The sequence below is a fragment of the Balaenoptera acutorostrata genome, chromosome 1 (genome assembly GCF_949987535.1).
Source record: "Balaenoptera acutorostrata chromosome 1, mBalAcu1.1, whole genome shotgun sequence".
NCBI lineage: Eukaryota > Metazoa > Chordata > Mammalia > Artiodactyla > Balaenopteridae > Balaenoptera > Balaenoptera acutorostrata.
In genome coordinates, this window is record NC_080064.1 from 116,953,890 (window position 1) to 116,977,703 (window position 23,814).

At 49.5% G+C, this 23,814-nt stretch overlaps 2 protein-coding genes across 5 annotated transcripts in view; both read left to right on the forward strand.

Annotated features, from left to right (window-relative positions):
- Positions 1 to 8,109, forward strand: part of CADM3 (cell adhesion molecule 3) — a 30,277-nt gene extending 22,168 nt beyond the window's left edge. For 2 of the 3 annotated variants that reach the window (XM_007171806.3, XM_007171807.3), the window contains 5 exons: positions 118 to 288; positions 2,556 to 2,646; positions 3,088 to 3,257; positions 5,890 to 6,015; positions 6,924 to 8,109. In XM_007171806.3, coding sequence (XP_007171868.2) covers positions 118 to 288; positions 2,556 to 2,646; positions 3,088 to 3,257; positions 5,890 to 6,015; positions 6,924 to 7,042 — 677 coding nt within the window. In that variant the 3' untranslated portion in view covers positions 7,043 to 8,109. The remainder of the gene's footprint in view (positions 1 to 117; positions 289 to 2,555; positions 2,647 to 3,087; positions 3,258 to 5,889; positions 6,016 to 6,923) is intronic. The other variant, XM_007171808.3, reaches the window with a different exon arrangement.
- A 970-nt stretch (positions 8,110 to 9,079) lies between these two features.
- ACKR1 (atypical chemokine receptor 1 (Duffy blood group)) lies at positions 9,080 to 12,685 on the forward strand. Of its 2 annotated transcripts, none has more exons than XM_007171804.2 (2): positions 9,080 to 11,032; positions 11,651 to 12,685. In XM_007171804.2, exons 1-2 carry the CDS (start codon positions 11,012 to 11,014, stop codon positions 12,632 to 12,634), a joined length of 1,005 nt encoding a protein of 334 aa, XP_007171866.2. In that variant the 5' UTR covers positions 9,080 to 11,011; the 3' UTR covers positions 12,635 to 12,685. The 2 variants fall into 2 exon arrangements, with proteins under 2 accessions (XP_007171866.2, XP_007171867.2); XM_007171805.2 differs by having other exon boundaries at positions 11,663 to 12,685.
- The last annotated feature ends 11,129 nt before the right edge of the window (positions 12,686 to 23,814 follow it).

Sequence of the window (23,814 nt, forward strand, 5' to 3'; positions counted from 1 at the left end):
CCTAAGTTGAGACGCACCATCTGTATGTCTACAGTGGGGCCCACACAATCTCTGCATGTTAGGGCTCACTCTGTGTCTATGTGTGTGTGCGAGTGTGTGTCTGTTTCTGCTCTCTAGGGGAACCAACCCGAATACAGGAAGATCCCAATGGCAAAACCTTCACCGTGAGCAGCTCAGTCACCTTCCAGGTCACCAGGGAGGATGACGGGGCAGACATTGTATGCTCTGTGAACCATGAATCTCTAAAGGGAGCTGACAGATCCACCGCTCAACGCATTGAAGTTTTATGTATGTCATGGGCTTGTGAGTGAAGAGTGTCCGGTATGAGATGGGGAGTGGGGAAAAGAAACGTGCGGGTTACTGTATATGAAGCACCAGGCACAGATAAGTAAATAGGTTAAAAAAAAAAAGACAAGAGTTGCCAGGGTTAGGCCAAGGGTCAGCAAACTTTTTCTATGAATGGCCCAATAGTCAACGCTTTAGGTTTTGAGGGCCATGTGGTCTCTGTCTCAACTACTTAACTCTGCTGTTGCTGCAGGAATGTAGCCATAGATCATATGTAAACAAATGAACGTATCTATGTTCCAATAAGACTTTATTTACAGAAACATGTAGCTGGCAGGATTTGGCCCGATAGGTAAATTTACCATCTCCTAGGCTAGGCCAGTGTTATGCATCTAGATTGTAAATTGTAGCAGTAAATGTAGCAAATCAAGAATTAGAAGACAGATTCTAGTCTGCCCTCCACCGCTTACTAGCTGAGTGATGTTAAGGAAATTACCCCACTGAGCTTTATTCTTTATTTGCTAAATGAGAAGATGGACATGGAATCACAAAGGCTTCTTCTTGGTCTAACATACTATAAGTTCAAGAAAACAGGTGGTAGGAAAACATGCTCTCTCTGGCATCATTATTCCCAGATTTTTCCTTATAGTACCCCCACTAGTCTGCCCCAGGTCTATGATTTTTCTTGGGATTCTGACCTGAAGTGGCCATTGTCAAAATCACTACTCCCAACCTTTCCAAGGATCCTCATCCCTCTATGGAATCTGCCTTGAATATGGGTAGGAAATGACCCACTCACCTGAGGAAATTTACAAATTTTCAAAAATAACTTTTCTGAGTAGAAAAGTCAAGGGGAAAAAAAATGAAGTAGAAAGGCAGAAGATAATGAGTTATAAAAGAATGCACTTCTTGTCCTAACTTATCTAAAGGCTGGGTGTTTTTCTAAAATAACTCAAACCTTTCATCTCTTCCTTATGGAAGATCTAGGCCTGACTTCAGTGCTCTTTAAATCAATTGCTAGACCCATTGCTGAAACTTGACCATGAGGTAGGTTTGGGGTGGTGTCACTGTCCGTTTAGCAGACTCTCAATCTGGAAACAGATAACCTGGATTCTAGCCGCAGAGCCACTGCTTACTAGCTATGTCACTTTCACCAAAGCATTTAATCTCGTAGCGGCCCCTTCTTACTTCAGTGAATTTTCATGAGGATAAATAAAACGCTATATAATGAAAGAACTTTGTAAACTTCAAAGTTCTCTATTGCTATAAGGTGTTTCTCTGATTACTAGTTCTGAATGTAAAGCCCCTGGCCTTGGGCTCCTTGTCCAGGGCCTGGTCCCTGGCCAGGGCTAAAGAAGGCCATCCCCTGTCTGAGCCCCAGAGACTTCTCTGTTAGGTACTGGACCATCTGGCAGTTACTCTCCAGGGATCATTTTGGCCCAACTGTGATCAGCAGTCAGTCAACAAATGCTATCCTCCAGGTGCTGCACTAGAGGCTTCTCTGGCTGTGGGCCCCTGGAACACCTGTTCTCTCACCTGGCCTGATTCTCTTTGTCCCGTTTGATTGGACTGAAACACGTTCATTAACCGGATGTTAAGGTTGGCTCTATCCTTAGGGGAAGCTCGGCCTCTTTATCTGTTGTTCTAAACCGGCATCTGGTTGTATTGTTCTATGCGGCCATCTGGACCCAGCCTCCTAAGCAGCCCTTCGGCATTGGTAGCAGATGCCATCATTCCTTCCCAGAACCCATCTATATTGTGTCAGGGCCTTTTTGCAGCCAAAATATGACCTCCATCTCTTGCTGTTTCAAAGCTCTCACTTCATTTTTGGACCAGCCACTAAAAATGATGTTCTGCATTAAGGCATTGCTTCCCGTTTAAGCTCCCTTGCAGAGAGGACGGAGAGGTTGTGAACTCAATCAGTGATCAAATTCAAGTTTATTTGTTCCGTCAGAAACATGTATTAAGTCCCATTTATGTGCTAGGCACAGATGATCCAGTGATCCCCCTTCTCAGCTGTTAAGACATCCCTTGGGTCCCCAGCAAGGACAGACCTTCCATAATCCTACCTCTGCAAGGTTGCCGTATGACTCCCTCACACATCCAACAGCAATAGTGGTCTTTGCTCACAGAGGTTGGGGGGTGGTCTTTTTGTTCACAGCCTCTTGGGCTCCTGGGCCTTTAGGGGTGGCGGCTGAAATGCATAACTGGATGATTCTGAGATCGAGGTGACCTTGAGTTTCACGTTGACCCCATTTCCTTCTCCACAGACACACCAACAGCGAAGATTAGGCCAGACCCTCCGCATCCCCGCGAGGGCCAGAAGCTGTTGCTCCACTGCGAGGGGCGTGGCAATCCCGCGTAAGGAGATCCATTTCCTGGATTGTAATACACCTCTACAGACTAAGACTTTGCCTAAAGTCTTCCCATCTCCTTCGTCCTGTCTGAGCCTCTCATTTTCCCTGACACTGTCTAACAACGCCCATCCTCTGACTGCTTCTCCTGCAGAGCAGCAGAAGTGGGGAGGGGCCGCCCCCTGGATGAGCCCCTGAGGTTCCTGTAAGGAACCAAGTCACAGTTAGATACAAGCTAGGCAATCTTCCTCGTCCCCAGACTGAACCCCAAGGAGTCACTCTCCGCCTGCCTCTGAGCAGCTCAGTGTCTCTGGCCCCTATAACTGCTCGAGCCCTCATCAAACTGTCCTTGACTTCCTTGCTCCCAGTTTTGTGTTGTTTTGTTTTGTCCTTCTTTAGCTCCCTGCCCTACTCTTTTCTGAACACTTCGACTTCTCTGCCTCAACAGCCCCCAGCAGTACCTATGGGAGAAGGAGGGCAGTGTGCCACCGCTAAAGATGACCCAGGAGAGCGCCCTGATCTTCCCCTTCCTCAACAAGAGTGACAGCGGCACCTACGGCTGCACAGCCACCAGCAACATGGGCAGCTATAAGGCTTACTACACTCTCAATGTGAACGGTAAGCCCTGTGTAGCTCTCCTCCAGCAAACCCCTTCTCCTCTCCTCTGCCATCTGGTACCCTGGTCTTTCCATCTCCTGATAGCATCCCCAGACCATAGTTGGGAGTGGGCTAGTAGGGCAACAGCCCACTACCAGAGGGCCTGAGGACTTAGGCTCTAGGTCCATTCTAGAATGTGGAATAAGGAAAAATCAGTGGAATGGTGGACTTTCATCTGCCTTTGTTTAGCAGTGGTGACCCAGGCAACACCATCCTCCAGCCCCTGCACTCACCTGGCAACAAGAATAAGAATTCTGTGTGTAGAGGCCCCAGAGCCGCTCAAGTGTGAGTGTAGATGCGTCTCCCTTTGCAACAGGCTCTCCTCAGAGTTGCTTCTCCTGTGACTAGTACAGGATGCATGCTGCTGCTGTCATCTCCTTTTTCTGCAGACCTTGGACACACTATATAGAATCCAGGTGGAAGATAGAGATAAGTTCGTACTATGCTGAGAGACAGTCAGAATCTTTTCTCAGATGCTATATTTTCTAGAGAGACTACATGATGCTCCTTCTCTGAAGTTCTTCCCAAAGGTGTGACCACATAATCCAGCTTCAGGAGAAGTGATAGGCTAGGACAGAGGCCTCTTTATGCAGAGGTGGCAGGATGTTTTTTGAAGACCCCAACAGCAGTGGGGTCCTGCCAGAAAGCCTTAATAAGCCTTTCCTCAGAATAGGGGAAATGCATCGGCAGGGGAACATGAGAGACTCCCGTATGTGAAATGCACATTAAAGCAGTGTAGGTATAGTAGCCAGACCTCCCAGGGATAAGAGATCGGAGATCTCGGGACCAAAGTGTCTAGATGGGGTGATTCCAACTCCAGGAGCAGACCTCAGCATGTGGGAGCTGCCTCAGCACAACAAACAAAGCTATTGTAGGGTGCCAGGAGCAAGGACAATGCACTGAGGTCCTGTGTCTGCCCCCAGATCTCTGACTATGATTGGCAGTGAAAGAAAATTCCTGTGCCCTTGTGGTTGGTCTCTTGCTGATCCCCCCCAACCCTGTGCTGGAAAGCGCGGTCCTGTTTGACGGCATCTGCTGCCAGTGCTGACTCCTGGTGGTAGCATGAGTTACTGCATCTCCTTCCAGAAATAATCCTAAACCGTGTTGTCTCCCAACTACCTGGAGTGAAATTAAATGGAGCTCTACCTAGAGACAGTGACATGTAATTGTGACCCCAGAGGTCATTTTGGTCGTGCATATCTATGCTCTTCTAGGGAATTTACATTCCCACAGCCTCTGGGATAATTATCCAGGACTGATTTTTAATGTAGATTGTGTCTCACATTCTCCCGGGGGCGGGGGGGAGAGGGGAGAGAAGAGGAAGAACAGTGGATAACCTCACTGTGCTTCCTCCAGATTACACCATCACACCCACCCCTCCTATCATAGAGCCCCAGGGACCTTCTTCTCCCTCCCTCCCAAGCAGAGCATAAAAACCAGAGCATAAGTTTTTTTTTTCCAAATAAGGCGGAGACAGGCAAGGAACTAAAAAGCTGGTCCAGTCAAGCCTGAGGAGACATAAGGCAGGAGAGACAAAATGTATGAGGAGTCAATGAGGCATCAAGGCTCAAGCTGAGTCTATAAAAAAAAACAGTAGCTCTCCCATGGGTGGGAGAGCCGCAACTACAGGTCATGTAATTTGAGACACATCAGAACTGTGTCCTGGGCCTGTGCACTGTCTCCTCAGATCTGCGGAACTCTGACTAAGGCTGTGGCTCTCCTTCGCATGCCTGGCCAAACCTGTGCTTGGGAATCTGTCCTCTATAGATGCTGCTATGGAGGACAGATTCTCTATATCCAGTGGCCGAGACCTTGCCATCATGGGAGGAAGCAGTTCAGTCTTTGTCCTTCCCACAAACCTTTGGTTGGTAGGGAAGTGAAGATGGAGTCCCAGACCTCTCTAATGAGACCTGCTGGAGGATTGGGTGTTGCTGGAACTCTAAGCTCCCCTACCAAGAAGGAACACTGTTCTTTATGCAGGGAGTCACATTCCATCGTCTTTTGTAAGGTGCTCTCAAAGTGCCTCTTCCTGGCTCCATCAGTTTTTCACTTCTCCTTCCCTATCTGATATCAGGACAATGGGTGGATATGGTGAGAAGCCCCCCTAGAAAGGCCAGCTCAGAATATAAAGCAGACGGGAGGGTAAGAGAGCATGGGGGATAGGGAAGAAATACTCTGATAACCAGAAATTGAAAGAAAGAGAGAGACAGACAGACACACCACACACACATACACACACACACACACACACACACAGAGAGAGAGAGAGAACAAGAGATGATTTAGACATGAAAGTGATGATCTTTGACCAAGGTCAAGCTTCAGGTTCACGAACTCAAAAGGTTCAGTGTGAGCAGATGTATCTATGTATTCATGATTACATTATTTTAAAACAATTACTCTGTTCCAGATACCCTGTAAGAAACTAGGTACAAAATAAGACGTATCCCTTTTTGCTGGATGATGCCACTCCATTCTCCTGATGTTAGTCCATGTTCTGTGCCGTGTAAGATGATCCATGGCCAGGTCAGAAATGCTGTACGATAAAGGGTTCTTCCCAGACCTGACTGTTGTGCATCCCACCTCCCTCCAGATCCCAGTCCGGTGCCCTCATCCTCCAGCACCTACCACGCCATCATTGGTGGGATTGTAGCTTTCATCGTCTTCCTGCTGCTCATCCTGCTCATCTTCCTTGGCCACTACTTGATCCGGCACAAAGGTCAGAGGCGTGAGGGAAGCATCAGGAGGACGTGGGCATGGGTAGGGAGATCAGTGAGTGAAGGGCAGGCCGGTAGGAGCAGGCTGCAGGAAGGGCCTTTGGAGACTCAGTTGGCCCCTTGGAGAGTTTGAGGAGGAAAGAACACAGCCAACCCTGTGATAAACTGAGCACCTCCAACCCCACAGCAGAGCGTGATCACTTGGTGATCATCCAAGTAAAATCAAACCTTCCCACTCAGTCAGCAGCTGCTTCCCTCCTGCTGCTCTGCCTCCAGAGTCTCCTGCCGTTAAGACAGAGGACTGCCGAAAACTCTGCATCTTCTTCCCATTCCTTCCTGCACTTTCCTCCTTTCTGTTTAGCCTCGTGTTTTTTGTCCTTTGGTCTCCCTGTGCCTTGTCCTCACACCACCCCTTTACTTTTCTCTCCTCTCCTGTATCCCTGCCATCTCTCCCTCCCCTTTTCTCACACGCCTTCCTCTCAGACCTCCCCCTCTGTTATTCCTTCTAGCCAGCAGCTGGACTTACGTGGACTGGGCAAATGCTAGCCAGATCTCAGGTTCATTGTCATGGAGCTGACCTAGCAGTTTCCCTATCACCACCTTACATGCACACACACATATATACACACATACACACACATATACACAACATACACACACCATTTTTTTTTTTTGGCCTGTATTATAGATCAGACTCTAATTAAAGGCAGGATTCATTAATTCTTGGAGGTGTGGTCAGGTGATGGATGTTGGCAGCAAGATGCAAATTAGGGCAGGCGGGGAGGAAGAAAGCTCTAGGCAGGAGAAAAATTACAGAAGCAAGGTGTGGGTGGGTGGTGGGAAAGTGGACAGAGGGGCTTCAGAGGTTTGGAAACTGCTCCTAAAAGAAGGAGCCTCTCTCTCTCCCCAGGAACCTACCTGACACACGAGGCGAAAGGCTCTGATGACGCCCCAGATGCGGACACAGCCATCATCAACGCAGAAGGCGGGCAGTCGGGCGGGGACGACAAGAAGGAATATTTCATCTAGGGGCAGCCCCCCAGGGACCCCGTGGGGACTGCTGGGGCCATCACCAACCTGGACTTGTACAGAGCGACCCCAGGGCCGCCCCTCCCGCTTGCTCCCCAGCCCCCCCCCCACACCCCCCTGTACAGAATGTCTGCTTTGGGTGCGGTTTTGTACTCGGTTTGGAATGGGGAGGGAGGAGGGCGGGGGGAGGGAAGGTTGCCCTCAGCCCTTTCCATGGCTTCTCTGCGTTTGGGTTATTATTATTTTTGTAACAATCCCAAATCAAATCCGTCTCCAGGCTGGAGGGGCAGGGGTCCTGGGGTGAGGAAAGCAAAAAACAAAAAAGAAAACAAAAACAAAATTAAAAAAACCCAGAGTGTTAGGAGGAGAATTAGGAGAGGGTAAGGGCAGGAAAGAAGCGGGGTCAGTTTGGTGGGGGGCTCTCACCAGCCCTCCATCTTCTACAGCAGGAGCTCTTCCTGGACTTCTCCAGGGACGGGGAGGTTGTGAGCAGGAGCTGGAGGTGGCTTTTCCTCTGTTAGTCGCACACCTTGAGCTCTGGACAGAGGAGCAGGTACCATCTGACACCCCCTTCTCCACCCCAACAGGAAAGGAGTGAATGGGGGTCCCCGAGGGGATGTGACCTGCAGGTGGCATGCAGCCACGTGTGCGGGGGCCCAGGGCTTCCCCGTGGGGGAGGACACAGGTCCTTGCAGGAGGGGCAGACTTGGAGAGGAAGGATGGCAGAGATGGCCCCCCACGATGAATGAAGCCAGGCCCTTTTCCCAGGAACCGCCCTCGGTGGGGATAGCAGAGCAAGGCTGCCCTCCTTGCTCCAGCAGCTGTGGGAGAGGCACTGCTCTGGGCCCTAAACTGCATCCGCTTCCCCGCCGAGGGGCCCTTCGCTCTCACCCGAGCCCTGGACTGTGGCAACCACTCATCTTACGGCATTGCTCGGCAACTCCTCCTCCCTGTCTCGTGCTGCCCTGTGCCCCTTCTTGTTCCCGAAGCTGTCCCTTAGTCCTCCCTCCCTCCCTCAGCAGCCAGGCAGACATAACAACAAAAATACTAAAAGGAGCTTCACTGCACTGAGCTGTTTCCTGCCCAAACGAAGGGAATAATGTGAGTGCATGTCTGTGTGTGTCTGTGCACATATGTGTGTGTGAGTGAGAGGCAGAGGGGCTCCTGGGCTTGTGGGTGGGCTGTGGGAGGAGGGCTCCTGTAAAGGAGGGCTTTGGGAGCTGACGGTCCCTAGGCAGGCTGTGTACCTCACCTGGGATGTTGCCCCATCCTGGTATTTTCCATGCCGTCCCCAGCGCCCATCTGTCATGGAGAAAACAGTGCCAGGGTGTGTTTTTGCTCACGTCCGCCTCATCTCTCCCTAAAACACAGGGCATTCAACCCCCGCCTCCATCTCCCCTCTCAGAGCCATGGAGTCAGTGCCACAGCCTTTGCTATGCATCCCTCAGCCTCTCCCTGGCGCTGACCCCCTGGAATGACCACTGTCACTTCTTGTTCCCATAGTCTGTACCCGGCGCGTTGAGGGCTGGGAGTGATGCTGCCTGTCTCCTTCCCATCTCCACCCCTGCTTTTGATTTTCTGTCTTCCTTGTGGCCGAGCCGGTTGCCGTGGAGACGAGACTGCTCGCCCCTCCCCGCCAGCCGGCCGCCCTGCCTCAGACCCAGGGTGCCCCTTGGCACTGCTCTCCCCCTCCTCCAGCATGTCCTCCTGCCCTGACAACCCAGGGGCGTGCAAAGTGGGGGCAGCTGCAGGCAGCAGATCTGCCACCCTTTTCAGTTCAGGTAATACCGTTGTGAATCTTCCAGCCGCTGGTTAGAGCCCGGGGTCCCCTCCTCTTACAGCAGCAAGGCAGCCTAGGGCCCCAGGCCTGTGGGCTCCCTGCCTCCCAGCACCCGCTTTTGGGAAAATGACTTTTCCTCTTTGAGCTGAACCACTCTGTCCATATTACACAGAAGCCATATTTGTACGGGGGCGGGGGGAGGGGGAGAGGGGCCGTTGTGCTGTGTGTGTGTCTGTCTGGGGGGGGGGGCGGGGCAGGGAGCAGCGAGGGCATCGTGTATCTTTATAATCTTTCTAACTCTCCTGTGCTAATCTCAGAGGGGCCACCCTCAATATATCTGGATTATCCGTGTCCTTCGGCTGCCTCCTTCTTGCCGCTCTTGCTCCTGTTGGGATGCGTGTGCGTAAGGGCTGTTCTGCTAGTCCCCCTGCACATGGCGCCTCCAGGGGTGGTGTGTGCCTTGCCGTGCTGCTCCCCCCAGGGCATCTTGTATGGAATGGATATAACTCTCCAAGGGAGAGAAGTGCGTTCATCCCCTTTGGCCAGGTCCTTTCATTCCACAGCACCTGACTGCTCCCCGTGCCCTCTGCCAGGCTGTGCTGGAGAAGGAGGAGACCCTCCCCCCCAACACCATGCCAGGACCACTTCAACAGACCCCCCCCCCCCAAACTCCCTTTCTAGCCCACCTCATGTTGAACCTGAAACTGAAGCTGGAGTCCTGGGAGAAAGGGGACCATCTTAGCAAGATGGCCATCCCTCTGCACCTTTGCTTCCGCCTCCAGGCGGCGCTGTGTGAGTGGGAAAGACCACTCGTCAGAACTGACGCTACCACATCCCGCGCTTTCCTGGACAAATGAAACAGTGTCGCCTAACCAACTCTGTTTATCTCATCGTTCCAACTCGGACACTCCATGACTCACCCCTCCCAATGTCCAGGCTAAGTGTCCCCACGTGAGGAAATAAAATGCAGGGTAGGGGTGGAGGGAACAAAAGAGCAGAGATCACGTGAAAGCAGTGGGATGGTGGGGAGAGGGGGTACCAAGGAGCAGAGGTGTCGGTTTAGCGGCATCCTTCTTCAGGGTACACGCCTTTTCTCCCTGTGCCAACTGGAGAGAAATAGCTCTCCCCCACCACAAGAAACTTTTACATCTTGCTAAGGTGCCAGGCCAGTGTAGCATTTCCAGAGCTTTTATGTCCCCCAACAGAAATATGAATAGAGATTACCCCATAGGCAACAGTCCCATTTTAAAATATGCTGTCCCATTGTCCCCCGGAGCCTGCTTTAACTTGTCACGTCATGTGTTCTGCTTGGTATGGAAGATGCATTCGCTGTGCCCATAGGTGGCTGGGCAAGTGCCCAATCGCTCCCTGAAGTAGCTTCATTATGCAACCTTGACAGCTGCCCCCAAGCCCTCCCTCCTCTCACACTGAAACACTCAGACCTGGAGATAGCAGTGCACACACCAAGACACGTGCCTAAAACCTAGCACTAAGATATGATACACAGGATACACAATACACAGCCACACACAGAGACAAGTACAGATAAGTAAGTACATTCCTACACCCAGACTGATACACAAAGAGCCTCTGCTCACACACATGTGGCTCAGGCTGTCAACATCACATGGATCCAGCCACAAGCAGCACTAATACCCCCTCCCACAAACACGTCCCTTTTGAACTATCTTTCCTTGGATCAAGTTCAAGGGGACAGAGAAGCAGCGAGAGCCATCAGCTGCCCTTTCCCTCCAACTTCCCAGCACATCTCTTATCTCTGTCTCACACTTCACCTCTGGCCCCCTCTTCCTTCCTTGTGCTTGAAGAATCCCTTTATGCTGGGAACCCCCTGGCTTCTCCACCTTCGGAAAGCCTCCCTTTCCACCTTCGGGAAAATACCCACCTTCTGGTCCCCACCTTTTTCCTTTCCTGAGTGCAGGTCCCCACCAGCGGAATCCACCCTCAAAACAGGAAGCCCCGGGCCAGGGCCTCAAGTGGTCCTGAGGCTCAGGCAGGCAGTGGGCGTGGGGTAAAGACTTCCTGAATGCATCCCCATCCTGCACTGCCCGCCCCATAGCCCTGCCCAGAGCCAATGGCCTTCATTAGTCCCTGGCACTTATCTGGGAACCACAGCCACTGACAGAATTATCCCAGCCCATCTCTCTGCCTGCCCTGAGCCCAGCAGTGTCATGGGGAACTGTCTGCACCCGGTGAGTGTGGGGCTGAGCCCACAGCCCCTCCCTCTCTGCCCCCCACCACTCCTTCTGTCTGCCCCTCGCGTCTGTATACCTCTCTCCTCCTCTCATCTCTTGTCCCTTCCCTCGTTTTCCTTCTCCCCTTGTTACCTCAGTGTCCTAGGTCCCCCATTATTTGCCTCCTCATTCATCTTTGTCAGTTCCATCCAGACCTCCCCGCTCCCCGCTCTCCCAGTCCTGTCCACTCCCCTTCCCTTGCTTTTCTTTTTTTTTTTTTTTTAAAGATTTTTTTTGACATGGACCATTTTTTTAAGTCTTTATTGAATTTGTTACAATATTGCTTCTGTTTTATGTTTTGGTTTTTTGGCCGCGAGGCATGTGGGATTTTAGCTCCCCGACCAGGGATCAAACCCGCACCCCCTGCACTGGACCACCAGAGAAATCCCTTCCCTTGCTTTTCTACGACTCTTGGCTCCTCCTGAGTCGCCCTGCCTTGTCCTCTCCCACCATCCCCACTCCATCCAGCTCTTCCAGCCCCCACGTCCCCACTGTCTTTCTCTCCCCACCTCTTGCCCTCGGTTCCCAGGATACCCTTCAGTGGGGTAACTAGATGCTCTGATTGCCCCTTCTGAGAATGTCCTCCAGGTGGCTGATGACAACTCTACTAAGATGGCCGTTGAAGACAAGAATTGGAGTGAATTTTTTGAGTTGTACGATGCAGACTATAACTTCACCGATGTGGAAGCAGCTGCGCCCTGCCACTCCTGTATCCTGCTCGACAACTCCTCACTGCCCTTCTTCATCCTCGCCAGTGTCCTGGGCATCCTGATGAGTGGAGCCGTCCTCTACGCGTTTCTCAGACCTCTGTTCCCCCGTCGGGTCTACCAGAACCGGTCTATCCTGGTGCAGTTGGCTGTGGGCAGCGCTCTCTTCAGCATTATGGTGCCCATCCTGGCACGGGGGCTAAGTGGGGCCCTCATCACCTCCCTGTGCCACCTAGCTCACTTGGTCTCATATGGCTCAGCCTTTGCCCAAGCTCTGCTGATAGGGTGCCATGCCTGCCTGGGCCCCAAACTGGGTATAGGTCACGTCCCAGGCCTCAGGCTGGGGATCAGTGTGGGACTTTGGGGAGTGGCTGCCCTATTGTCACTGCCAATCACGCTGGGCAGTGACACTTCCCATGGACTCTGCACAGTGACCTTCAGCGGGGAATGGGAAATTCTGCGGTACATACATGCTGCAGCCTGTTTTGCCATCTTCATCTTGTTGCCACTGGGTTTGTTGGGAGCCAAGGGGCTGAAGAAGGCATTGGGCAGGGGGCCATGTCCCTGGGTTGATATCCTATGCATCTGGTTCATTTTCTGGTGGCCTCAGGGCATGGTTCTGGGATTGGACTCCCTGGTGAGGTCCAGGGCCATGGTGGTGTCAACATGTCTGGCCCAGCAGACCCTGGACGTGCTGCTGGACCTGGCAGAAGCCCTGGCAATATTGCACTGTGTGGCTACACCCCTGCTCCTCGCCCAGGTCTGCTACCAGGCCATTCAAACTTCTCTGCCCTCCCTGCCTCTCTCGGCAGCACAGTCTTCTCATCTGGACATCCTTGGATGCAAATCCTAGCTCTCTTCCCACCTGTCAACCTGAATTAAAGTCTATGCTGTTTTTTATGAAGCTGGTGGTTTCTTGTTTTGTCTGGGGATGTAGAGGAGAGGGGGGAGAATGGAGAGAGAGAGAGAGAGAGATTTCACACCAGACTTTCCTGGCAGCGTCTGCTTCTCTGGCTGACCTGGGGAGAAAATGAATGATGTGCAAACATCCTCAGGGCACACAGATGTTCTCTTGAGGTGTGGGGTTACTGCCATCTCAAGGGGGGAGAGCAGGGGGACCAGAATATGAGGAGAGCAGCTAAACCTAAACTAGAAGAGATGGCTTAGCTAGTAAAGAAAGAAGAGAAGCTGTTGCAGAAAGCAAATGAAATCGAATAGAAGCCAGAGAGAGAAAAACAGAGAAAACTGAAGATGAGGCCAGAGCATGACTCCTCCTCTCTGCTCAGCCTGTCCAGCCTTCCTCCCTGCCTTCTGTCTCCCTGTTGGCTTTGCTTAGAGATCAGGGTGGTGGTAGGGAAGGTGGAGAGAAGCATCCTGGGGGACCTTACTTAGTCCAGGGAACATATCAAGATAATCCTAAAGCCACTTCCCAGGAGTCATCTCTCCGAGGTTTACTCCTCAGCATAATCCTAATGCCCGTGTGTGTGTGTGTGTGCATGTGTGCATCTGTCTGTCCTCAATCTGTTAGAACCCATATCCACGTTTGATGCATGCATGTAATAACAGATGTCTACGTGTATACTTGCCTCTCCATCAGTGTCTGATTTGCATTTGTGTGTGCTCTGATCTCTCTCAGTCCTCTCCCTCCACCTCATTCTGTTCTCCTTCCTTGTTTTCAGGATATGGAATCAGGATTTGTAACTCACTCCTTACCAAATGAGTTTTCCTTACTCCGGTTTCTGTATCTAGTCTTCTCCGTGGAAGGCTGTGTAGAGGGAACTAAAAAAACCAAGAAATTGTGAAGCCTGAGATACTTAATGGGAAAGGGCCTGATCTGGCTGGGTCATCTTCTTGGAATCCCCCAAATTTCCCTTTCAAACACCTTTCAGCTCTCAAAATAAACCTTTTTTGTTTGCCACACAAATATATCCTTCCGCTTTCCACGCTGTACCCTTTCACCCTGGGCGCCCCCCCCCCCCCCCCCGCCCCTTTCTCGGGATGCTTAGTCACGATCCTGAGGGCTTTTTCTCAGCCAAGTTCGGGTGATGATGGGAAGGACCATGAATAAACCCCACTTCATAAGGGGAACAACTTCTACTGGCACCAACAAATTCACCGTCTACCCAAGATACCACACACACACAAATGAGTTTCTCCCTCCAACCCAGTTAAAAAGCTGGGGAGACTTGAGAGGTACCTTACATCTGTCTGAATCTAGGTATGATCTTTCATTTTTCAAAGATGTGCTATAACTGGTTTCTCCCCTAAACCGTTTCTGCTTGACTCTGGACTTTGGAGATAAGTAGGAGAGTGCAAGAGAGGAGCAGAGATGAGTTAGAGCATCCTAGGCTCGGGGAATTTCCCTGGGTGGGTGCAGTGACAAATCCTCTCAATCCCCCACCTCCTGTCTCCTAGCAACCACCAGATTAGCTGCCGATTGGTGTATCCTAAATTGAAAGGTGGGATTTAGGGACCTATTGAGAGGCGGGAGACATTCTGAAACAGAAAGGAAGACAGAGAAAATGAAGAAAAAAGACATAATTTACAAACCTAAATTATGCTAAGGTCTCCAACCACAGTTTATGCATGTGTCCCAGTGTTCTCTTTTTTCTTACTCCCTTTCCCGCCTATTCTCATAGTTTGCCCCCTGCAGCACCTGACCACTCTCAGTCCTTCAGACATTGGCCAACTCCCTTACAAGCTACTGGATTCGGAGGCTGACCTAGTTAAGGGGGGAGGAGAGGGCATTTTCGACTTGCTTGTTGAATCTTCCAGTGTCAACCTGATGCAAGGGAGGCTTAATTTAAGACCACTGGGGTTGTCTTATCTACACCCCAAGCCATGCCTCCAGATAGAAATCCCTCTTTGCTCAGTCCTGTTAGAGAGACCCTCAGATAGCTCTGCAGCTCTCACATCTTTCACAAAAGAAAGGCAGAGGCAGAAGCCTGCAGCTGATAAGAGGTCAGGATGGGTTGGAGACGCCTCCCCATGGCTATCTCCTCCCCATTCCACCTCTACAGCTTTGCCCCAGTCCCCTAGGGGACTGGCCTTTCCCTGTGTTATCTACACTGCATTTGGATAGTTCTTCTGTAAGTCTAACCCTGGCCTCAGTCATTTCTTTAAGGCTTTCCTGGGGTTCTGTCACCCCAGTCCATTTAACCCACTGAATGCCACCAACCACTCCCAAACTAGTCTAACTCTGGCATCTTTTCTGCAACCCTTCAGGAATACAAATCCTATTTCCTTTGAACCCTTAAGAATTTAATCTCAGGGAAGGCAAAGACTTTAGTTGTGTATGAGTTATTGGGCCTAAAGAAAAAAATCCTCTCAGAAAGATGACAGCCAGGGAGCAAGCTCTTGGGAACACTCCACGCCCTGGGGAGGGTCAGTCTGCATTGCTTCTTTATGGAGAGAGACTTATTCCCTAAGGGAAGATGGAAGATCACATTGACACCCATAGTTCATTGATTTCAAACTGCAACCCCTCCCAAAGGATTTAGGAAGCAAATACCTGGTCCTCACACCCTTTTATCTACTCCTATTTGTGTAAACCCCCAGCCCCATCATCACCTTCCTCCAGAAACCACCCTCAGAGAATTCTGATTGAAAACTTCACTGGGGTTTCAAACCCAATTCATCGCCAGCTCTAATTGCCAGGGATTTGTATGAAAACCATTGTATGCTATCCAATTATTCTCTGGGCACAAGGAGAATCGCAGTTTTAATTAACAATAACACACCTTGCAGACAAATGTGACTGTTTAGGTTAATAAACAAGTCCAAGCCCTTCCACATCATCTCTGCACATCTTCTCGTGATTTGGGCAGGAGGGGCGTGGGGCACGCAGGGTGTGGGGGGAGGTTAGAAGTCCATTCAGCCAAAATGCATGTCAGCTTTCATCTTCCCTATAACTATCTGGTGAAGGGAAGGGGGAATCTCCAGGAGAAAGGGGTCCTTGAAAAAACTGATTTAGGGAAATCTAGGGGCATAGTATTAGGGGGATTTTAGGCATCTTTACCTCACCCTTAGACTTTTAGAAACCTTTTAGACACAGTTGTAGAAACAAGAGGAAGAGGTCCTTGTAATGCTCAAATATCTCTGATTCATTGTCCAGTTGCTTGCAAATTTGATGTCTTCCATGAGATCCCCAACATTCCCAACCCTGCCATTTCTCCCCATATTTTTGGGTATGTTCCTACCATATTTGGGGGACACTTAGAAGTTGTTTACTCCCTAAGATTTCACAGATAATGTCCCAAGTTCCACCCTTGACCTCCTCAAGGATCATTCTTTGTACTTTTTTTCCTGGGTAATTCTCTGCATCCTGGAAGAATACACTGCATGTGACTCCAAACTGGATGTTTCTGAAGGGCCTGGGCCTTCTCTTCTCCCTCTACATCAGGTATCATTAGCGTATGGGGGAGGAGAGATCACAGGTCTCTTGGAAAATCTGATGAAAGTTGTGAAGTCTCTTTTCAGGAAAATATAATATTACACCCCAAATTTGGTATTTAGTTCTCCCCTGCTGTACCCAGAGCTAAACTCAAATGCTTTCCCACTGCCTATTGGGACTTCCATAAGTCTCCTCCCTGCTCAGTAAGCCAGAGGCCCAGTGGCCTAGGGGACTTTCTGTTCTTTGAATGGGCAAGTCCTGTTTCCACTATAAGAGTCTTTGCCCTTGACATCTCTTTTACCCAGAACTCTCATTCTTGTGCTTTTTCCATGACTGACACCTTCCCATACTTGAGATCTCAATGCAAATCTCGCCTCCTCCAAGAATGACCTTCCCTGACATCCAATGGGCTATAGCCCCCAGCCACCTCACGCACCTACTGATTCCCCACCAATTCACCTGGGACGTTTCCAGTGTACCATGTATCACACATTGAAATCGTGTCTTTCTTCATTTGTTTGCTTACCAACTTATTGCTAATCTACCCTTCTTCCCACCACTAGAAAACAAGCACCAAGAGTGCAAGAACTTTTCCCCTTTTGTGACTGGAGCATAGTCAGAGCTCAGTAAACATGTGCTAAATATGGGAATTAATTAATTTTATATGAAGAAAGCATGGTCCCCACCCTGGAGGGTTTACAGTCCCGTGGGGAAGAGGAACAAGTAAGCAAAGAATTAGCACAGAAGAACTGCCAGAAAACAGAGCTCCTCTCCCTAAGTCCTATAGGCCATCTCTCCCACACCATGCAAGCATTTGGGGGCTGAAGAGACTGGAGGGCTGTCAGCACACAAATTCTGAGAACCTGTTTTCTGGATCAACTTTCAGGTGGCTGGAGCTGGGGGACTTCACCACTTCACCACAGTTCCCCAGCCACGTCGGAGGAATAATGCGTGCTTTCCTTTGGGACAAAGCTGCGAGCTTTGGACAGCAGGGGAAAGCTGGGAAGCGCTGTCATTCTTCGTCTTTACTTGTGGAAAAGTGAGTCCCAGGAGACTCACCAGAGTTCTGCGAGACAGTTTTCCATTGGCTCAGAACCAAATTTGGAGCCTAGCCACCTCCTCACATTTCATCACATTCAGCGGGAGAGCCCACACCCTCCTTGGATCTAAAAGTCATTTCTGTCTCCTTGCTGATTTTTTTCTTCTCTGTTCTCCCTCCTCCTCTTCTTTAGTTCCAGGTTAGTGCCCCTGCCCCCTAGCCTTTCCCAACCTGTGAACTCTGGTTTCTTCTTTCCCATTCTGGCCTCTGTAGCCAGAATGTGGCATTTATCTCTCTGCAGTTCTAGGTACTTGGTCGGGTTAATCCTTTAAGGCACTTAGGGGTGTATAATTCATTTCATTTAAAGGATGTATTGAGTGCCTTCTAAGTTCAAGACACTGTGAGAGGTCCCAGAAGACACAGAAGTGAATCAGACACAATTCTGGACATCAGCATCTCTCTGGACTCATCTGGTCCCCTCCTGTCCCCTTCCTTCCTTGGTTCGCAGGCTTTCCCAGCCCTCTCCCTAATAACCCTGAACATATCCGGATCCCAGGACACACTGGAAATCCACAAGGCCCTCCGTCACATAGACCGCTCCGTCCAGGCCTCTGTTTCACAGCTACAGACCCTTAGCAAGCCATAAAGCCCCCGGCCAATGGTTAGTTCTGTCTCACTGTCACATCCAGAATGTTCTTTATGTACAGATACAGAGAAGATACAAGAATACAGGACATTTTTCCTTTCACACTCTTATAAGGTAGATGTGGTGGATTCTGGAAGCCAGTGCAATGAAGGCCAATTACCCAGAAAAGAGGGGATGGGTGTGGAGCATTGGAAAAGAAAGTTGTTTGCAAATCAGTTGGCCCTTTTCTGTCTGTGACCTGAGAGAGAGGTGAGGAAGAAGTGGACTCTCTTGACTATCAGCCTGGAAGCTTCCAAAAATATGACCATGTTTCTCCTCCTCTACACCCACTCCTTCAGTCCCCAGAAGAGGGCTGCTCACTTCACATTCTTGATTGATTGACAGAGGAAGATCTATGGATAGCTCTGGAAGTGTGAAAGGAGTAAGTTGGAGGGAAGGTCACTGAGATAGAAAAAAATTTTGCAGAAATTAAATAAAGTTTGAGAGATTAATGCAAAACCTGTGTTTTAAAAAATCCGTTGCACAAAAGCAGGATGGAAGAGGCCTGGCTCAACAAAAGTTCTTATGAAAAAAAAAAAAAAATTTAGAGGTTTCGCTTGGGCACAGGCTAAAGATGATTCAATAGTGTGTGTAGCAGCCAAAAAAGCTAATGCAGACTCCAGCTGCATTAAGAGATGCGGTGTACAGGACAAGCGAGGACACCATCCCTACACCATCCTCTCCTGCCCAGGACAGGCCATTTGGGGGATAAACGGCTCAACTCTGGGTACCAAATGTTGAAAGGGACACTAACAAATCAGAGCTCTTCCAAGGGGGGTTGCCAAAATGATGCCACTCCGGAGACCATGCCTCTTCTATAAGCAGGGGCTGAAAGAGCAGGGTTGAGTGCGGGTGGGGCATTGACACTGGAAAAATAGAAAAATACATAGCTATCTTTGTATAACTGAAGAGTTGTCCTTGAAAGAAGCATCAAACATATATGTAGCTGGAGCCTTAGAACTAGAAACACGGGATGCGGAGAAATAACAGAGATTGATTTTGACTGAATGTTAGGAAAGGCTTTCCTCAACAGGATTGCAGATTACAGGGATGGGCTGTGGCATTCTTGATAATGCAAAACAATAATACACACACACATGCACATACACGTACACACACACACACACTATGTGCTGTATACTGCTCTGTGTTCTTGTTTCACAGCAATGAGCATATCGAATGAGGGCCTTGCTTTTGTCAAGTTTAGAGACAATAAGAGAGGCAGAGATCAGAGACTAAACACACAGATAAATTACAAATGCTGTTATAAGAGAAAAGAACCGGTGCCATGGAAAAGAATAAGAGGATAGAACTGATTTGAGTCAGGATTTCACAGTCACAGAAAGGACTCAAGCTGAGGCTGGACAGTTAACAAATCATCAAAATATAGTCGAGGGATATCCCATGCTTTGGCATAGAGCCAGGGCCAGTCCAGCAGCTTTTTCCCAAATTGGCAGTGCATCAGAATCTCCCAGGGAGAGATTTTTTCAACAGTCCTTGACTCAATTCAGGATATTCTGAACCCGAATAGTTGGGACTACAAGACTCTGAAAACCCTAAGGTGATATGTTAAATGAAAGAGCTAGACTAAAACGCATATTCTTTGATTCTGGCGTCTAGGTCTCACTTGTGACGATTTTAATCTCTTTGCTTGGATCCTCGAATTAAAGTCCTCTGGTTCAGAGCTGGGATGCTTTGGTCTCTTCCAGACCTGGTTTGTAGAACAATAAAGGGATTCTTAGCCAGATATGCACCTGACCTGAATTTTTCCAGGCTGGTGGGTACCATTCCAGGCACCAGCTGCTGCAGAAAAATTGTAGCTGGTGCCTGGGGTCCCTCTAGTGGTCAGAAATTATCACTTCAGCTCCACGTCTCCAGACCCCCGTTTAGCCAGAGAATTATTTTCTGACACAGGCTCTATGAAGATGAGGGGCCTTATGAAAATAAAGCAGAGAAGTCTAAATACATATTTTAGAAAGTTATTCACTAGAATTAATGTTAATAAATAGAAATGGTAAAACTGAGAAATTGCTTACCAAATTCCTCCTGCCCCTTGCCATGTCTTAGATGATCTCAATTTAGGTAACTTCTAAAAACCAGAGTTGACAACTCCCCAGGACACTAGGCCATCAATTAGGGACTCCACGGGTCATTTCAATTCCCTGGGAAAATACAAAATATATGAGGAATGGGTATTTGGATAGAGCATTGGGTTGAGTTGGGAGACAGGGATCATGGCATTCTGAAATGTGTCATTTACCAGCTTTTTGAGGTTTAGTTTTCCCACCTGAGAAAAAGCAGGTAATGACATTGGCCTGCCTAGCTTACAGATCTGACATAAAGATTAAATGAACTCGCAGATGTGGAAGCTGTAAAATGAGTTACAGCTAGGAGGAAATACAATGCAATTAGTATTAAAATTTGCCGGGCAGGCAATTGGGAAAATTGTCCATTACCTTCTGGGCCATTCCACTGAAACGTTTTTACAAAGGCAATAGTACATAGACTGAGCTGGACTGCTGAGACTCACCTCCACCTCTGTCCTTGTGTCTCCATTTAACCCTGTGACCAAAGGGCTAACAGAATCTGTCTGAGACAGTTTAATAGGAAGCTCCCAGGAAGTGTGCCTTTAAAAGAGAGGCTGACCCAGTGGGGGTGATGGTGGTGGTAATAATAGGGACTGTTGCAGGCATCTTGCTGGCATTTGGGCTGGCTTTTGCTGCATTACAGTACTATTTAGGGCAGAGCACAAAGTGTTCCTGGAATGCCAAAAAGTGATATCACCTAAATGCTGTTTATGATACCTAACCTTTCCCCAGGGACCCTAAAACGACCACATTCCAGCTCTTCTCACATGTTCTCTCCTAGAGTTTCTGTCCCTTGGAATATGGCATCTTTTGGAGGCTCCTTATTGTGGGAGAACTTGCCTGCTCAGCAGCCGGTGAGCTTCCCCCAACTCTTTGGGAAAGATTAATGCTACATATTCTACACCCTTGCCACTCAAAGTGGGGGTCATGGATCCCAATATTGGCAAGACCTGGGAGCTTGTAGTAAATACAGACTCTCAGGCTCCACCCCAGACCCACGGCTGAATCAGAATCTGCACTTTAACAAGATCCCAGGTGATTTTTTGGCTCATGGAAGTTTGGGGAGCACCGCACACTTTGCTGGATATTCAACCTGGGCTCTGTTTTCATCCAGCGTCCCCCATCTACCACCCCACCCCCAGCAGGTAGGAGACCTGGTGTCCTGAACCTTCCCCTTCTCCAGTCTCCCTGCCTTCCAGACTCCACTTCAAAATTCAGGAATTACCATGCAGGGCGGGGAGGCCCTGCACAGTTTCCATGCTTTAGACAAAGTGAGATAAAAACCACACCCAGGTTCCTTCCCAGGCTCCCTCTGTCCCAGATGGATAGACCTTCCTCAAGTCTTGCCCCAAATGGCACTGGTTTGAGGGCTGTGGGGCAATGGGGAATATAGTCTTTCTACCTTTCTTTTCTCCTCTTACTGTGGGTGAGCGAGATCTCTAGGAAGGGCAACTGTGGGAAACTGTCAGTAAGTCAGATATGAGGTAAGAGAGGATAAGAAGTGACCAGGTGTTGAGGGGTTGCCAGCCACAGAATGGAAAAGGATCACTCCCTCTAGGTAGCGAGGGGACCGCACAGGCTCACACCATACACAGAGGCAGGCAGGCACACTCACGCTTGCCTGTGGGCACAGCCACACATCACATTCCCCTTCCAGATGCTGTCTGGGCACCGTGTCCTTTAGGCAAAGGCCATGCTGCCCCATCCTCACGGGCCAGGGCTTGTCTGCATTTGGTGGCACAGACGTAACTCCAGCAGGCTGTCTCGGATCTACTGTGTGGTCTGGGAGTGTCGGGGATGGGAAGGGGAGGGGACGGGATGGTGGGGAAGGCCTCATAGTCCAGTTCCTGCCACCCATGTCCACTCTGCTGATTCCTGAAATGACTGCTGTTAGAAAGCTCTCTCTCATTGGTAAACGTTGCCCTCAACCGGGTTCCTCTTTTAACATAGATATTCCCTTAAGAGGGGCAATGAATTAAGAAACAGACACCAAGTGCAAGTCAATTTATCAGAAATGTTGCTGCAAGGAGGGTCGAGGGCAACAGGAGAAAATCAGGCAGCTGAGGAGGAACAAAGAGCCAAATGGAAGGAGGAGCAGAGGTGGGGGAGCCCAGATAGACTCTCCCAGCCTCACAATTGTGCCAAGGAGTAGCTCTGGTCCACTGTGTAGGATGTGGGCTGGGATTACACAGATCCAGCTTCTTGGGGCAAGTGGAGGAACTAGCATTTCCAGCCTCCTGATGGGCCCATCATCCTAGAGGAAAGCCAAGCTTTAGCATGGCACCTACAGTCCTCCCTAAGCTTCCCCTAACCCACCTCTCCAGCCTCGCCAAACATCCTGAGTTCCAGACATGACGCACAACTCCCCAAAATCAAATCACCTTCTCTCAGGGCCCCATGCCTTTGCATGGGGATGCTCCATTGGACTGAAAAGCACTCTACACCTCCCCTTTGTCTGGTCAATGCCTAAACTTGTCTTTCAAGATTCGACTCAAGTGTCCCCTAACCTGTAACCATCCTCTGTATCCTCATAGGCTGGGTTGGTGAATTAGGTGCACCTGTTCTGTGCTCCCAAAGCATCTTGGGCACAATAGTTACTTTACCCTGTGTTATTTAGTCTCTGTCCCTGTGTGTTGCTCTCACTAGACTAGGTGTCTTAAGAACAGAGTCTATGGCTTCCTTATCTTTCAATTTCTATAACCCAGCCCAGTACCGGACACAAAGTATGCATTTTAAATGTTAAATGTCTGTTGTGTGTATTAACGCGTGTATGGAGGACAGAGGTTAAGTACCAAAAGGGAATATCTAATCAGAAATTATGCAACTTGTTCAAGCATAAATGGTTAGGAACCAGAAAAATCTAAGATTTGAACCTGGGTCTGTGTTCCAGAACGACTTCAACTTTAAAGCCCTTGCTTCTTCCTCTCTTGCATCCAGCTGGTGATGAGTCATCACAGCACAGCCCTGTTGCTATATTTTCCGTCAGCGATTCCAGGCATTCAGATCTGACCTTCTGGGAGGGACCTTAAAGTGAATCAGTTTCTGCCTTCTTGTTTTCTAGCTAATGGTTGAAGCTCAGGGGTATAGAACGTTCCCTTTTTATTGTGGTACTGAGAGCAACATGATAATGTTGTCATATTATCACATCATGGTCTGGGCCAGGTTCGGATGAGAGTGGCTGGGGAATGAGGAAGGGGCCAGAGAACACAAAGCCCATCTTCTCCAGATCAGATCACACTGAAGCAAAGCAATATATATTGATTGATCAAGAGCTACGTGCCCAAATCTCAAATCCCAAATCCCAGCTATGGCAAAAAGGTGGCCTAGAGAACAAAGAATATGTTTATCCAGCCACCCCTGCCCCCCCAAGCCCAAAGGGAGAACTGGGCAGAATCCATCACTTAGAGCCCATTTCCTTCTGGCCTCACCACAAGGGCCACATCCAGATGCAGAAACTAGTTAAGAGGGTCTCTCATTTGGGTTCATTTGCATACATTTGCATACCCACCCAAGAGTGCATAGTTCATTCTTAGGCAATTTTCAAGTAAATGTGATTATTGCCACCTTCAGGTTGTCATGGATAGATTTTGCTCTTCTCACTTTCCTTCTCATCTGCCCACAATCCCGGAGCCTTGACACTGGATGATTGTGCATAGGTGTTGTGGGAAGGGCAGTGCTGACAGGGGGACAGGAACACCCAGCTCCAGCTTGGTGGCAGAGAGGGGGGCAGCAAGGGCAGCTCCAGCAGCCTCGCCTGAGTCCCTGTCCTCAGGACAAGCTGGGGGAGGCTGCTCAGTCACATCTGCTGTGCTCAGACTAAGATAACAAC